General features: G+C 52.6%; 1 protein-coding gene across 2 annotated transcripts; it reads left to right on the top strand.

Annotated features, from left to right (window-relative positions):
• The first annotated feature begins 654 nt into the window (after positions 1-654).
• On the top strand, positions 655-16,167 carry FBXO46 (F-box protein 46). Of its 2 annotated transcripts, none has more exons than XM_040457439.1 (2): positions 655-741; positions 13,549-16,167. In XM_040457439.1, exon 2 carries the CDS (start codon positions 13,631-13,633, stop codon positions 15,440-15,442), a length of 1,812 nt encoding a protein of 603 aa, XP_040313373.1. In that variant the 5' UTR covers positions 655-741; positions 13,549-13,630; the 3' UTR covers positions 15,443-16,167. The 2 variants fall into 2 exon arrangements, with proteins under 2 accessions (XP_040313373.1, XP_040313374.1); XM_040457440.1 differs by lacking the exon at positions 655-741 and adding an exon at positions 10,330-11,055.
• Positions 16,168-16,675: the final 508 nt, after the last annotated feature.

The raw sequence follows: 16,675 nt of genomic DNA, 5'->3' as shown, positions 1-16,675 counted from the left end.
CTCGGCCCCTTCCCCGCTTGCACTCTGTCTCTCTCTCAAAAATAAATAAACATTTAAAAAAAAAAATACTTGGGTTGTCTGCAGGGTGTCTGGCATATGGTTAGTATGCAATACATATTTACACAAGACTTATTTACACTGTTCTGGGCGCTTGAAGGAGATACAAAGTGCCTGTCCTCGTGGAGGTTCTATGATGTTGACTAGTTCCTAGTTCGTGGGGCTTTCCTCCCTTCTAACACTTAATGTTATCATTTGTAAATTAGGAGGTGGTGGTAAGAAAATCAGGAGGTGGTGGTGGCGATGGAAAAATGTCTGAGAAAGTAGAGGGCACTGTTAATTATTATGTTAATTGGTATAACTAAACGTGCTCTTCCCCCACTCTCCACCCCTCACAAACGTCTCTTGGCAATTTGCTCCATTTCTTCCAAAGGGCCCCGGGCCAAAATGGAGGAGCCTGGACTCCATCTCCCAGAGCGCCTGGCGGGGCGCTCTCTGCGCCTGCGCCGCAAAGTGCCCTCTCCGCCTCCTGGGAGTTAGAGTCGATCTTCTCCCCAGCCCGCCCAGTTTGCTTCCTTTCTCCACCTCCAAGCTTGATCACGCTGCCTTCTGGGAGGTGTAGTCCGTGGCCACTCGGACTCCAATTCCCAGCGGGCTTCGGGGCGGGAACCCGGAAGGGGAGGCTGGAGAGGAGCGAGTGGGGGAAACCCGCGTAGCCGAGAAGAGCTGCGGCGCGGAGAGATGGTGAGAAGCCCGAGCGGGGGCTGGGGACGCTGGAAAGCTGGGGCGGAGGTTCGGGGCCGGTGGCGAGAAGGAAGGGGCAGTGGCTAAAGAAGAGGCTGGACGAGGAGAGATCGCTTTGGGGAGGGGTTTGGGAGAAACGGGAGCCGGAGGGAGTAGTAGAAGAATGGGGGCTGGGGAGGGGTCTTGGAGGTGGGGAGGGAGTCGAGCCTTGGGATTGATTGTAAGGGAGCTCCGAGCTGGGGAAGGGAGTCCCGAGTTGGAGAAGGGGCTGGGCGTCCCGACAGAGGCCCTGAAGGGAGCAATTTCGAGGGGGAGTAGCCTGGGGGATGCGGAGAGGCATGGGAGTCAGGGCTAGATGAATGAGGGGGTCTGTAGGCTCCGAGGGAGAAGCCAGCTGTGGCTGCGGTGGGTTGGGGCCTCTAGATCGGACTGGGGGCAGGAGGGCAAGCTGAGGTGGTGGAAGGAGAGAAATCAATGGTAGAGTGATGTGTTGGTTAGGCTACCGTACTGGGAATGGGTGGAGAGCATGAGATTAGGCGCCTGGATGTAACGATAGTTTGCCTAGACCAGCCAGAGACTCCCAAGAAACTGGACAGTCACAGAACTAGGATAAGACGGCCAGAAAGGGCCACAGAGAGAACCTTTTGCACTCGCGTTTCTCCAGTGGGATCTGGAAAAGTGTAGTGGTGGTTGTGTACTGGCAGTCCAGCCGTCAGATCTCATTCGGTCACTCCTCGGTGACCTGAACAAGTCTCCCTTCTCTGAAACTTGGTGCCCTTATCTGAGTTGTGGGAACAACTTGCCACTGAGAAGAGGGAGGGCCTCTTAAGATTGTTACCCTCTCTTGCAATAAGACCCCAGTCTCAGAGCTGTTGGTGGGAAGTTCCCCACCCCAGGAATGTGACTGGGTCACAGGTGCTGATGGATTCCCTCCTTATCAGTCCAACCCCGGAGGCAGTTTCTCAAAACCTGGCACTGCTCTGGGCATATCCTGGCTAAGAAGCATGCCATGCCCGGGCTCTCCTCAGTGGATTACAGCTGACATTTATGGTTTAGGAAGTGCCTGGCCCTTTTTTGGGGCGCCTGGGTGGCGCAGTCGGTTAAGCGTCCGACTTCAGCCAGGTCACGATCTCGCGGTCCGGGAGTTCGAGCCCCGCGTCCGGCTCTGGGCTGATGGCTCAGAGCCTGGAGCCTGTTTCCGATTCTGTGTCTCCCTCTCTCTGTGCCCCTCCCCCGTTCATGCTCTGTCTCTCTCTGTCCCAAAAATAAATAAACGTTGGAAGTGCCTGGCCCTTTTCTTAGCTCTTGGTGCATATTAACTCATTTAATTCTGGCAACACCCCTAAGGTGTAGGTGCTGTTATTATTTCCATTCTACAGAAAGGAAGCAGAGGCACAGAGAACTTAAGCAACTTTCCTAATGTCATCCAGCATTACATGGTAGGCTCAGGATTCCAAGCTAGGCATACTGGCACAGAATCTGGTTTCACCACTGCAATTCAGTCCCTTTGCCTTGTACTGAAACGCCAAGAGTAGGGCAGAGACTTGAGAACAGAGGCAGTCTTCAGTTTGAATTGTGGTTCTGTCATTTGCTGTGTGACCTTGGGCAAGTCTTTTGACTTCTCCTTAACTATGAAATGGGATCGGTAACCCTAGGAAGGTTAGAGGATCCAGGGAGGTCAGCACGTAAAGTTCTTGGAGTAAGTGCTCAATACACATGAGTTAGCATTTTTGGAGCGGGAGTGGGAAACAGACTCGAGAGAGAAAGTGGAAGACAGCGACCAGTGAGGGAGACATCAGCCAGTCTGCCTCCTTTTCGTTCTCTCACAGATTGCCCCCATATCTCACCCTTCTGGTGTCCCACCCACTACCCCTAGGCTCCCATGTCCAAGGGCGACTCCCCAAGGGGGGTTGCTCAGAGACTCAGTCTGTCCCCATTCCCATCGCCAGCCAAATATAAATAATTCACTTCCCAATGCCCAGCCTGGCCCAGCTCCAGGCATTTCAGTGAATAGGAAATATTTCCAACAACTGTGTTTTCTTACCCCAACCTTTGGGTCATTCCAGCCTCCCCTGGCAGTCAGGTAACTTTGTAATTCATCTTGAAACAGTTTGGTTCATTTGTTGTGAGGCTTCCTGAGTTTATCACATAAGTTTTCTGACTCTGATGGGAAAGTTTATGCTTAAAAGCACTGGCCTCAGATACACCGGGGTACAAATCCCTTCCTCTGCGCTGTGTGTCCTTGGCCAAGTTGCATTCCCACTCTGGCCCTCGAGTTTTCTTATGTAACCTGGGGCCACATTCCAAGCACGGGGCTCTTGTAAGGAGATGATAAGGTAACATATATAAAATGTTTAGTGAATACGAAGTATGAGGTGTTTTTATGATTTTTATTCTTTTGAGAAAGAAACTATTGAGCATACGCTTTGGAACCAGAACGCTCAGATTTGAATCCTGGCCCCATCACACACTAGCTGTGTGACTCTAGGCAAGTCACTTAACCCCTCTGGACTTCGGTTTCCTCTTCCAGAAAATGGGGGTTCCTTCCTTGAGTAGTTCCCAGTGTTGATAGAGCACCGACTATGTGTAGACTGACACCTTGCCCCTGGGGAGCTTGCTGTTGTCACAGCGTTGGTGACATTCGTGCTCATTTTTCGGGTTTGGGATTTCTCTTACTGATTCATTTGCAGCCCCTCATGCTAGCTTTGCCTGCTTGTCCTTGCTTTCAGGGGTCTTTAACCCTTTGTCTTCAGCTCTCAGTGAGTTATCTGAAAACTTATTGGTTTGGGGGTAAAGTGTGCCAGCCTCTCACTTGTCCCTGTGCCTGTATGTCACATCTGGGGTCCCCTGGGGTAAGGTGACACTTTGCTCCCCCTTTCCTTTACTTGCCCGTCTTGGGAAATGTGCCTGCCTTCCAAGTCATTTTGCCTTTTCTTAAAATCTTAAATGTGTTTTTCAGCCTGTGCCTGTCCGAAGCTTACTCATACAATGATATTTTTACAATTTCTTTTCTTTTCTTTTTTTTAAAGTAGGCTTCATGCCCAGCATGGAGCCCAATGCGGGGCTTGAACTCACGGTCCTATGATCAACACCTGAGCTCAACACCTGAGCTGGGGCGCCTGGGTGGCTCAGTCGGTTAAGCATCTGACTTCAGTTCAGGTCAAGATCTCGCGGTCCGTGAGTTTGAGCCCCATGTCAGGCTCTGTGCTGACAGCTCGGAGCCTGGAGCCTGCTTTGGATTCTGTGTCTCCCTCTCCCTCTCCCCCTGCCCCTCCCCTGCCTCAAAAATAAAATAAACACTAAAAAAAAAAAAAAAAATTAAAGACCTGAGCTGAGATCAGGAATTGGAAGCTTAACTGACTGAGCCACCCAGGTACCCTTATTTTTACCAGTTCTAATGGTATATTTCTAGTAGCTCTGGTAATGCCGTATTATTCCTAAAAGTACAAGTTTTCCTGGCTTGTCACCTGCTCCATGATGCCATTCTAACCCCTCGATTAAGATCATAACCCTCACTATGGGGCTCCTGGGTGGCTCAGTTAGTTAAGCATCTGAATCTTGATTTTGACTCTTGATTTTGGCTCGGGTCATGATCTCATAGTTTGTGAGATCTGACGGCACAGAGCCTGCTTGGGATTCTCTCTCTCCTCCTCTCTCTGCCCCTCCCCGGCTCACGTTCTCTCCCCTCCTCTCTCTCTCAAAAATAAATAAACTTAACAACAACAAAAAAAGATCATAATTTCCACTTCCACTCCCAGTCCTCCTACTCGCCGTATTTGTTTCCCCAAAGCGCTTGCCGCCTTGGAACTTAACTTACTCTATTTTTACTGTTACTGCCTCCAATTAGTATGTGAGCCCCAGGAAGGCGAGGATTTTTATCTCTTTTTCCCTGCATATCCCCAGTGCCCGGAACAAGCGGCTGGCACACAGTACCTGCTCTGTAAATACCTGTTTCATTAATAGGGGAGACCCAGTACACGACAGGAACAAAGGAATGTCCATATTTTGGTTACTATGAGGGACTAGGGTCAGTTTCACTTCAGAGTTCTTAAATAAAGAGGGACAAAGTCTTTGGTTCGGCCAGTGATTTCCAAACTGTTAGGTAGTCTCACGTTCTCTTAATAATCCCAGAGCCTGGGGGCGCCTGGGTGGCTCCGTGGGTTAAGTGTCTGACTTCGGTGAAGTGTCTTGACTTCCGCTCAGGTCATCATCCCGTGGTTTGGTTCCTGAGTTCGAGCCCTGCACTGGGCTCTGTGCTGACAGCTCAGAGCCTGGAGCCTGTCTCCCTCTGTCTCTGCCCCTCCCCCACTTGTTCTCTTTCTCTCTCTCTCTCTCTCTGTCTCTCTGTCTCTCTCTCTCTGTATCTCTCTGTCCCAAAAATAAACAAACATAAAAAAAATAATAATCCCAGGGGCACCTGGGTGGCTCAGTCGGTTAAGTGTCTGACTTTGGCTCAGGTCAGGATCTCACCGTTCATGAGTTCCAGCCCCGCATCAGGCTCTGTGCTGATGGCTCAGATCCTGGAGCCTGCTTCGGATTCTGCGTGTGTGTGTCTCTCTCTCTGCCCCTCCCTGCTCATGCTCTGACTCTCTGTCTCTCAAAAATAAATAAGCATTGAAAAAAAATTTTTTTAAATAAACATTGAAAAAGATAATAATCCCAGAGCCTGAACACTGAGCCTCTCCTTGGTGCCTAGCTGACACTGAGCACTGTACCAGGGTGATCTGAGTGAATCATCAACCAGCCCGTGGGTGGGTATTGTTATTATCTGCATTTTACACTGGAGGAAACTGAGGCACCGAGGGTTAAGCACCCTGCCTATGGGCACATAGGGAAAAGTGAGAAAGCTGGGTGTCTGCAGGCCCTGCCTGGATTCTTTCTGCATCTTGAATCTCCAGATCCTGAGGATTTGGATGATTCCTATCACTAGGGAGCTGTTGGGAAGGAAAATTTGAGAGGGAGGCAGAGACCAGCAGACCCTGAGGCCAAAAAGCCGAGAAAGGGGCCTGGATGAATCAAGATTGTGGACCGAATGGTGGCAGGAGTGGGGGTGGAGAGGGTGGGGGATAGAAGCAGCAGGACCAGGAACAGAGCTCTGGTAAGAAGCCACCGATTCCTGCGGGACGGTGGACCAGTGCATTCCCTGAGCACCTGCTCTGTGCCCAGCCCTGTGCTGCCGTAACCCTGACAGCCCTATCCCTGGGATGGAGGCGCCCCGAGGGTGGGGGTTGGTGGGGACATCACCGTGAGTCAGAGTGAGGGGGGCCAGGCATCCACTTTTTATTGCCTTTCTCCTTTCTTTGCTTTATTCTGCTGTAGTTGACATTGTTTCCAACTTCTTAAGATGTGCACTTAGCTTGTGAATTGTTAGCCTTCCTCCTTTCTTTGTGCATTGATGGGAACGGGTTCTCCCTAGACCTCCTGCACCGCACTGTCCTCCCAGGCTGTCCCTTTACCTTCGTGTGGGGATTCCTTTTGCCTCGCTTCCGGGGCTACGCTTAGTTCTTTGATCTGATAGTTCCCTTTTTCTTCGTTCACTGTTTTCATATTGGAGAAGCAAATCCTGGGGCGCCTGGGTGGCGCAGTCGGTTAAGCGTCCGACTTCAGCCAGGTCACGATCTCGCGGTCTGGGAGTTCGAGCCCCGCGTCAGGCTCTGGGCTGATGGCTCTGAGCCTGGAGCCTGTTTCCGATTCTGTGTCTCCCTCTCTCTCTGCCCCTCCCCCGTTCATGCTCTGTCTCTCTCTGTCCCAAAAAATAAATAAATGTTGAAAAAAAAATTAAAAAAAAAAGAGAAGCAAATCCTCCGGTAGCTTCCTGAGAAGGGTTCCCGGACAGGTATTTTTGTTTTTGCACATTTGCGCCTCTCACAGAAAGGTTTTCAGCAGGGGAGTGATGTGGTCTGATTTCTGTTTGGAGCAGTCTCTCTGGCTACCGTGGAAAGGATAGAGCCGGAAGAGCTAAACTAGGCCAGTTGAGCCAAGTGCGGAGGCTGGAGCAGCTGTGCCTTCGAGGAGAGGTCCCAGCCTTCCAGAAACCCACAGGGTGGAGGGGAGATGGGCCCTCACCCAGGTCATTGTCATTCCGCAGTGACAGGTGACAGGTGCTGCCAGAGGAGGCCTCAGGAGGAAGAGATCCCGAATAGCTTGGGAGGGCACTCCCGAATAATTCCTGGAGGAGGTGCTGGGGCAGGCCTTCCCCACGGGGGCTTGTCTGGAACCAGCCAGCTTTTCCCAAGAGGTCCCCAGTAGCCCAAGGGAAGACGGGCAGCGTGGCAGGGTTAGGAGTTTTTTCCAACAAATATGCATTGCATACCTCTGATGTGTTAGGGCATTGCCTCTCCAACTTAAACGTGCATACGAATCCCTGAGAGAGTTTGTCAAAGGGCACCTTCCGACTCAGCACGTGTAGGGCAGAGCCCGAGACTATGAGACTACGTTCCCCCCCTTTTTTTTTTTTTTTTACATTTTTTACTGTATTTACTTATTCTTTTAAGTTTATTTATTTTGAGAGAGAGAGCAGGGGAGGGGAAGAGAGAGAGGGAGAGAGAGAGAGAGAGAGAGACTCCCAAGCAGGCTCCTCACTGTCAAGCACAGAGCTCGACCTGGGGCTCAAACTCACAAACTGTAAGATCATGACCTGAGCCGAAATCAAGAGTCAGAGGCTTAAAGCTTAACCGACTGAACCACTCGGGTGCCCCAAGACTACATTGCTAACACACTCCCAGGGACCACTGTTCGAGGGGGAACGGTCTGAGTCGCCAAGTGCTTAGTGCTGTTCTAAAAGCTGGGGATCTAGCAGTGAAATAAAGTGGACGAAACCACCAGTCCTGTGGGAGCTTTCGTTTTAGTGAGGGGAGACCGACAAACTTTATAGACAAAGTTTATAGTGTATTAGATAGTGATATGTGCTAAGGAAAAAAGCAAATCGGGGGCCCCGGGATGGCTCCGTCGGTTGAGCATCCGACTCTTGATTTCAGCTCAGGCCATGATCGCAGGATCATGAGATCGAGCCCCCCCATGGGGCTCTGTACTGAGCTTGGAGTCTGCTTAGGATTCTCAGTCCCTCTCCCTTTGCCCCTCTCCCCTGCTTACATGCGCTCGCGCTCTCTTTTCTCTCTCTCTCTCTCAAAAAAAAAAAAAAATCGGGAAGGGAAAGGAGGATGTGTGGGCTGTTGCTGGGGGGACTGCAGTTTTTGAGGACGGAGTAACTTGATCCACACAAAGTGCTGCTCGGTGAATAAAGCTGCTGGTACTTCGTGAACTCCCGCCACAAAGCTGTGTCTGAGGGCAGTCACTTCGCCCTTCTGTGCCTCCACTTCCTTGAAATGAGGTCAGGAAACGGCGAGGTGATGTGAGGATGAAGTGAGTTAATATCCGTAAAACGCTCCGAGACAAGCCTGGCAACCAGCGAGTGCTCGAGGGTGAACCGCCGTCGTCATCGTCATTTTCTCTCCTGATACATTCATGTGGGTCATGACTGTTTATTTGGACGTCTGCCCCCTTTCTCATGAGCTCCTCGTGGTGAGCTCAGTGTCATCTCTGTGTCCCCAGCGCCCAACTCCAAGCCAGCACACAGGAGGGCCTCTGAATGTCAGCTAGGGGATTCTCGAACTGTTGGGATCTTTCCACCACGGGTGTTGATGGTGTGGTTCAGTTCCTTACTAATTTCATCTGTCCACCCCGTCTCTTCTGGGGAGATGCTTTGCGGTTTCCCACCACAATTGTGGAGTGGCCAGACTGTTTGCCGTCCTGTTTTCTGGCTTTATATATTTTGACGCCAGAGTGTTATTAGCATGGGTCGGGAACGTTTGTCCATGATGGGTCGGTTTGTTTTGTTACCAACTTTGTGTGTACCGATACCTCTTGCTTTTGTCAGATGCTGCTATTTCTTTTTTCTTTCTTTCTTTCTTTAAACATTTTAAGGTTTGTTTATCTATTTTGAGAGCGAATGCACGTGGGCTTGCACTTTCAGGGTTGCACAAGTGGAGGAGCGGGGGAGGGGCAGAGAGAGAGAATCCCAAGCAGGCTCCCTGCCGTGGGACTTGAACCCATAAACCACGAGATCGCGAGATCATGACCTGAGCCGAAATCAGGAGTCCATTGCTTCACCGACTGAGCCACCCAGGGGCCCCGCCGTTTTTTTTTTTTTTTAAACGGTATTGGCACTCTTCTACTTGTCTCTTGGTTCGTATTTGTCTGGTCTTTTTCCTTTTTTTTTTCAACTTTCAGTCTTCTGGGTCACGATGTTTTACAGTATTGGACCTTCATGGAGCATTCTCTGAAAGCTGACCTCGGGTAGGGCCATGTGGAGGGTTCAGTGTGTGGGAAGTTAGAAAATTCTGCCCCAGTGACCTCGGACACAGACAGAATCTGGCTGTGAAACAGAGTCTACACTGCCAGGCCTCGTAAAGTTTAAGACAGGGAGCTGCAGGGGAGGTCCATCCATTCAGTCTCAACGCTGGGCAGTGCTGCTGGGGACACCGTAATGACCATGACTGCCCTGGCCCTTCTGGGTTCACTGTCCAGCAGAAGAGACAAATCCATCTGTAGAGACAGTGATGACTCAGCATGGGCAGGGCTGGGACTCGTCAGAGATCCTTCCCTGGGCAGGTGGGAGGTTTCCCCGGAAGGGAGCTCAGGCAAGCCCTCCCTGTTACAGTTACATTTGAGCAAAGCAAATGGATTAAAGAACTGAGCCACGTGGAGATCTGGAGGGAGAGCATTCCAGTTAGTGGGAAGAACCAATGCAAAGACCATGGAAGGGAAGAGTTCGGTGACTTTGAGGAGTCACAGCAAGGTGCCCGAGGGGGGGAATGCAGGGGGGGAGTCTTACCCAGGCTCGGAGATTCGCTTCTTAGAGAAAGGAATGGCTGAGCTAGTGCCCCAGAGAATATATAGCAAAGCAATGGGGCACAGCGTTCTAGAATCAGATTCCCTGGATTCCTATCCCTGCTCCCACTCGCACCAGTTCTGCGTAGGCCACCTGTCTGGCTTCTGTTTCTTTATTCTTACATTGGAGAGGATAATAGTTTCTACTGAGGGTCAGACAGGGTTGCAAGTACTCAAATCACTCTCTATGCCAGATCTGGTGCCCTCCGGGGTCCACTGGGGGTGTGGAGGAGTGAGGAGGGATGAGGTTGGACTTGTAGGGTACCGGGGCTTTTTCCCAAGGGCACCGGGGAGTCATTCATGGTAGGTTTTGTACAGGGTAGTGACAGGGTCAGGTTTGTGCTTGAAGACCCTTCTGGTTGTGATGTGCAGGATTGGTGGAAGCAGGCACGGCTGGGGCAGGGTGGTGGAAGGACAGACAGGTGACACTTGGATAGATGGCTGCAGTGGAGTCACTTTGGATATCTCTTCAATCAGCCTGGCTTTGTAAGGATCTAGGTGAGCCCTGTTCAATAGAAATATAATGCGAGCCGTATGTGTAATTTAAAATCTTCTAGTAGCCACGTTTTTTAAAAAGTCAAAGAGATGAAGTTAATTTTAAGTAATTTATTTAAATTATATCCTAAGTATTATCATTTTAACAGGTAGCTAATATTTAAAAAGCATTATTGAAAGTATTTAATATTCTTTCCTTGTACTAAGTCTGAGTCAGATTTGGGGCGCCTGGTTGGAAAGGCTGAATGGAGAGGTCCATTTGGACACACAGCTTGAGCCTTGAATGCCAAGCCCAGAGGCTTAGACTCAGTGCCGCGACAGAGGTGGGGAAGGCGGGTGGGGAGGCATCGCAGAGTTCTGCCATTTGTTTTTCAAGGATGATGTGATCCCGCTGCCCAGTTTCCCCCACTGGAAATCTCGGTCTCCAGGGTTCCCAACCAAACCTGGGCACTCAGATCTTTCTGCCTGGTTCCTTCTGGCCCTCAATCCTGAAGCTGCCCGGCCCTTTAAATCTCAACTGTCAATCGGGGCTCCTGTTTAGAGGGAAAGCCGTGTAATGTACCTATCCCTGAATACCATGGCCTCTGTCCTGGCCTTGATCCTCCGTTTTAGCAAGAAGTTGGGAATTGTTCTACGCTCTCTTACACTCCGCTGTTTCCACACCCCCTTCACCTCTCGCCTACTCCTCCCTCTTTCGAAGTTAGGCCCCTTCGCCAAGCCATTCCTTATATGGGCACGGCCCCGAACGGCAGCCGCTCATTGGCTGGGGGCGTCACGCGCGCGTCTGTCAACAAAGGGGCGGAGAGAAAGTAGTCGCGCGCCACCACGCGACGTCCGGAGAGAAGGAGTGAGGGGGCGGGCCCTCTTCACTGGTGCGCGCATGCGTATGTGCTGCCTCCCTCTCCCGCCGCAGGGGGGCGGGGCTCGAGGGTGAGGGCCCTTTGGGGGCGTGTCTAGGTTTCGGGGGTCGTCCGAATGGGGGGGCAGTTCAAAATTTGGGGCTCCCTTCGCGGTTAATCGTTATTTGGGGGCTTGAGAAAGTGTGTGGGTGTGGGGGATACTTGGGGTTCCCTTGAGCTTAGGGGGAGCCTTGGGGTTTGGGTTTGGGTTCTTTCGTAATGTGGAACTTTCGGTTGTATTGTAGGGGTCTCCTTTGTGGTTTGAGATGTCTGGTGGGTTTGCGATTTGAGGAGCTCACGGAGAGACTTAGGAACAAAATAAAGAATCCAGGGGTACCGATGCTGGAGCCAGAATGCCTGGCCTCAACTTCTTCCTACCTGTCTGACCCTCGATTTGGGGTTAAACCTTCCTGTGTCTCATCTGGACACAGGAACTAATTAATACGCTAACCTGCTTCATCGGGACCGAGGAGGATTAGCAGGAGTTGTTAGAACAGTATCTAATAAGCTCCAGCGAACACGCAATAAGCACGTGTCAGTTGTGAGGATTCTTTGGGAGCATTTGGGGGTTTGGGAGACTTTGAAAAATATAAGGTTTGGGATTAGTCTTATGTGTTAGGGAGCTTTTATGTTTTAGGTTGTGGGTGGTTTTTCTTTTTTGGTTTTTTTGTTTTTTGTTTTTTTTTTTCAGTCGAAGGGCTTGTGTGGATTTAGGAAATACGTATAGAGGTTTAGAAAGTATTTGAAGGGGAGTATAGGATTTCAGGAAACTCCTCTTTTTGGGGTATCTGTGAGGTTGGGAAATCACTGTGAATGTCGGAGTCCTTGGTAGACATGGGATTTGCCAGGGGTTCCTTGGGATTGGAGCCTTCTGTGCCGGAGGGGATATTTATAGGTTTAGGAATTTAAATTAGGTTTGGAGAGAGTCTGGATATTTGGGGGAAGGCATATATTCTGAAGATAAGGGTAGGGTCTGAATGGAGGATTTTAGAGGGTAGCCAAGTTGTAGAGTGATCTGTAGAGCATCTATAGAAAATGGCTTTTGCTATGTTTGTGTGTCTATTCCTGAGCATTTGGATGTATTGATGAATGGTAGACTTCGTCCTCTATAGGTTTTAGGGGTTGTATGGTGATTCTTGTTTGGAACAAAGAACTGGGATTTCAGCAGGGGTTGTAAGTATTTGAGGGGAAGGTGGGATCATGGATTATGAGGGATAAGTATTTTTAGGATTAGGACTCTCTTTGTGACTGGTGTCTGTGGGTGTTTGGAGGCTGTCTGGATTTTGAATGCTGTCCACAGGACCACGAAATGATGGAATTTTTAGTGGTGTCTGTGGAATTGCCTGAATTTAGAATTCAGGACCCCTGGAATAGTCTGTAGTGCAGGGGTCAGCTGACTTTTTCTATAAAGGGCCAGATAATGAGTATTTTAGACTTTGCAAGGCTGTATGTCCTCTGTTGCAACTCTTCTGCCATTGTAGTATGCAAGCAGCCATAGATAGATGAGCATGTTTCAGTAAAACTTTATTTGCAGAGACAGGCAATGAGCTGTAGTTTGCTGACCCCTGGTCTATGGGCACGTGGGAGGTTGGAGGTTTGGGGAGGTTGGAGGTTTGGAGAGTATTTTGGTTTCAAGATGCCTGGAGGGAGATGGGCCCAGGGAATGATTGAGACGGAGGGATGTGCTGCCTGGTGGTCCTGCAGTGCAAAGCAGTCACGTCAGACTCAGTGGCAGAATTGTCTCCAGAGTAGGTCATGCACAAAGTCGTTGCAAAATAAAACGGTCGTCATTAAGAGAGCCCTGAATTGAAAAGTCCCGAAACCAAGTTTCGGGGGCCTGGTGTTACACCAAGTAAACCCTTCCCCACTCAGTTGACCTGTGTCCACCAGAGCAGGCCTTCTTATCCCAGAGGTCTGTGGCTGTGCCTAACGGAATTAATCACCTGCACGGTCTTGTGCGAGTGTGTGCGTTCTTTCTGGGCGAGGACACACAGCTTTGAGGGTGTCTCAGGGAGCCCCACGACTTGAACAAAGTGAAGAGCCGATTTCTTAAGGGCCTGGCTGGCTGTGACCTTGGATTTTCTCCCCCTGCCCAGCCTACCTCATTCCTTCCTCCGTGGGCTCAAGTAGCCGTAGCTGTGGGTAGGGCTGGGAATTCTTGTCTTTTGAGGAACTGGCTGTTGGGTGAGCAAGGAGACAAAGGAGGACCTGTCAGTTGCTGCTTTCACTAGAGTCCAGGGTTATGGTAGCAGGAGGCCTCTGGATCATGAGTGAGGGCAGTCGGGCCACGGAGTATGACCTGCATGGTTGCGACAGGCTGCCGGCTCTGGTTACCTTCTGGGTGTTTAAAGACCGGCTCTCATCCCCTCTGCAGCCCTCCCTTTGCTCACCTGTGCAGCGGGGCAGGAGTAGAGTTCTCAGTGGTCTAAGTTGGTCTGTCCCCTCAGAAGAGGTTGAGGCCAGGGTGGTAGGAGGAGGGCAAGCTATTCCCCCACCTCCCCAACCTCCTCTTCCCTGTCTCCAGGTGGCCTGCGGAGCCTCCCCTGACCATCCAAGCAGGTCCTGAAATGCGGTGAACCCCGGCCTGTCTGCTACCGTTTCCCAGGATGGACCGCAGCGGCCTCCTGCCCTTCCAGCTCTGGTGCCCCCGGCCCTTTGGCACCTACTCCCAGAACCAGCCGCGCCCGCCTGCCGCGGCCCTCAAGCCATCAGCCTGCCCAGAGCCGGGCAGCGGGGCCGAGCCAGACCACGGGCCTGCCCACTCAGAGAACACCCCGCCCACCTTGGCCACGGAGGCCCCTGCCTCCCAGCCTGCCCCGCTCCTCTCCGCAGCAGCTGCTGGCGATGAGGGGCGAGTCCTGCTGGACACGTGGTACGTGATCAAGCCCGGGAATACAAAGGAGAAGGTGGCCTTCTTTGTGGCCCACCAGTGTGGTGGGGGCAGCCGGGCCAGCTCCATGAAGGTCAAGGGGCACTGGGGCAGTGACAGCTCCAAGGCCAAGCGGAGGAGGCGCTGTCTTGAGCCTACTAAGGCTCCACCGGACCCAGGGGGCCGAGAGGGGCCCCCTGCCACTGAAGGGGCCCCAGCCTCAGCTGGTGAAGATGTAGACCTGCTCTCTGTGGCTGAGATGGTGGCCCTGGTGGAACAGCGGGCCGCCCTGGCCCTGCAGAACTACCCACGCCCCAGCACCCCGGCGCCTGTGGTCTTCGTGTCGGCTGAGCAGGGTGGGCCTGCCAAAGGGCTGGGGTCCGAGCGGAGGTCTGGTGGCGGGGACTGCAGCCGCGTAGCTGAGGCAGTGGCCCACTTTGAGGCCCAGCGGGACAGCCCTCCAGCCAAAGGCCTCCGCAAAGAGGAGCGGCCTGGGCCCGGCCCAGGGGAGGTGCGCATCGCCTTTCGTATCTCCAACGGCCGAGAGCCCCGGGCGCCCGACGGCAGCTTGCCCAACGGGAGCAGCGGCCGGCCCGGTTGTGCCTACCCTGGCAGCCCAGGCCCCGGGGCCCGAGCCAAGGACAAGATCACCTGTGACCTGTACCAGCTCATCAGCCCCTCTCGGGATGCCCTGCCCAGCAATGTGGAGTTCCTTCTGGCTCGGGCGGATGAAGCCAGCGAAGGGGAGAGCCCGGTCCCTGCCAGGCCTGAGGACACTCCCCCGGCGCCCCCTCCACCCCCTGCCCGGGACTGCGGCGCGTCAGGCTTCCACGTGGACGTGGTAGTGACGGGTGTGGTGGACGAGTGCATCTTCTTTGGCAAGGATGGCACCAAGAATGTGAAAGAGGAGACGGTGTGCCTGACGGTCAGCCCCGAGGAGCCGCCCCCACCGGGCCAGCTCTTCTTCCTCCAGTCCCGGGGTCCGGACGGGCCCCCCGAGCCGCCCCCAGCCGACTCCCCCACCACCGCGCCAGGCCCGGACGACGCTGAGGGGACAGCGGACACCTCCCTGTGCCGCCTGTATCGGCACGTGTCGCACGACTTCCTGGAGATCCGCTTCAAGATCCAGCGGCTGCTGGAGCCGCGGCAGTACATGCTGCTGCTGCCCGAGCACGTACTGGTGAAGATCTTCAGCTTCCTGCCCACGCGGGCCCTGGCGGCCCTCAAGTGCACCTGCCACCACTTCAAGGGCATCATTGAGGCGTTCGGTGTGCGGGCCACAGACTCGCGCTGGAGCCGCGACCCCCTGTATCGCGATGACCCTTGCAAGCAGTGCCGCAAGAGATACGAGAAGGGTGACGTGTCGCTCTGCCGCTGGCACCCGAAGCCCTACCACCACGACCTGCCTTACGGACGTTCCTACTGGATGTGCTGCCGCCGAGCGGACCGCGAGACACCTGGCTGCCGCCTGGGTCTGCACGATAACAACTGGGTGCTGCCCTGCAACGGGCCGGGCGGGGGCCGGGCCGGCCGGGAGGAAGGGAGGTGAAGCCGGGGGAGGGGTGGGGGGAGAGCCCACCGTGCCCACCCCTCCCCCTGCCCCCTGGGAGCCCAGGGCCAGGACTGGGTCACCCTCCAGGCGGTGTTGATCCCCTTCCAGAACCGAGATGGGGTTCAGGGGGATGATTGAGAAGGCACTCCGATCGACCAACCCCTATTGGTTTTCTACTCTTCAGACCCAGGGCCCGTGGACCCCTCGAGCAGGGTGGTTTTTATCAGCATCTCAGTTTCTTCTCCGTTCAGCCCCAACACCCTCCTTGCCACTCTACACCCCAGGGACCCACCAGCAGGGAGCAGACGGCAGCTAATTTTGGTACTACTTAAGGGTTCCCCCATTCTGGCCCCCTTCTGCTGCACCCCCCGCCCCCATCCCATGCCAGCCAGTTCTTTGTCTCTGGAGCTGTGTTCTCCCAAGAGGCTGCAGCATGCAAAGCCAGTATCTCTCCTGACCTGCCACACCAGGGCTCACCTCCTCTTTAGGAATTGGGGGCCATCAGATCACAGATCAGATGTGGCACTTTTCACGGCAACCTGCCATTTCTAGATGTTTTCCCCATTAAAACAATAAAAAAAAAAAAATCACTGTTTTCTTCTTAATCTAAAGCTACCAGTCTCTTCGCTTCCCCTAAAGAAGAGAAAATAAAGCTGAAATATAAAAATTCCCCATCTCCCATTATTTAAACTATTGCCATCGCTTCTCTACCCACCCCCCCCCCAAAAAAAAAAAAAAAAGCTGTGAAGCCCTTTGCCTCGCTCTTGACAGCGTGGGGGGCCGGTGGGCAGGGACTGTGGGTTTGAATTTCCGGATTGTTTTTCCTTCCATTCTGGGTACTTGTTCAGGCATTGGGGTCTCTCCAGCCCCAGCCACGTGAGTTTCTTTAGAATCCTTTGGTCACCTGAGACCTTGATTTTTCAGGCAGTTTGGTCTGGGGTGTTCTCGTTTGTTCTGTTTGGGGTTTTTTGTGGTGTTTTTTTTTTTTTTTTTTTTTTTTTTTTTTGGATTTTGGATTTTCATCCTTGTGGTTCTGGAAGCTTCTGGTGTGTGGCATCTGGCCAGTTTTGAATTGGTCCTTTCTATAAAATCAATATTTATAAGGCTGGGCCCGGACTGGTTTGTGTGTTGTTTAGGGAGGGGGTTGGAGAGAGGAGGGAGCCCTGGGCCACTGCATGGTGAGCTGGAAAAGACAGAAAAGAATCGTTAGCCAAGTCCCTTAGCTTGAGA

Source organism: Herpailurus yagouaroundi, unplaced genomic scaffold (assembly GCF_014898765.1).
Source record: "Herpailurus yagouaroundi ecotype Mexico unplaced genomic scaffold, PumYag 220, whole genome shotgun sequence".
Lineage (NCBI taxonomy): Eukaryota > Metazoa > Chordata > Mammalia > Carnivora > Felidae > Herpailurus > Herpailurus yagouaroundi.
Note: the sequence above shows the minus strand (reverse complement) of the source record. Positions and strands in the feature narration are given on the sequence as shown.

Bases quoted from the DNA above. Each gene is read 5' to 3' on its own strand.
- FBXO46 (XM_040457439.1), top strand. From the start codon at position 13,631: ATGGACCGCAGCGGCCTCCTGCCCTTCCAGCTCTGGTGCCCCCGGCCC.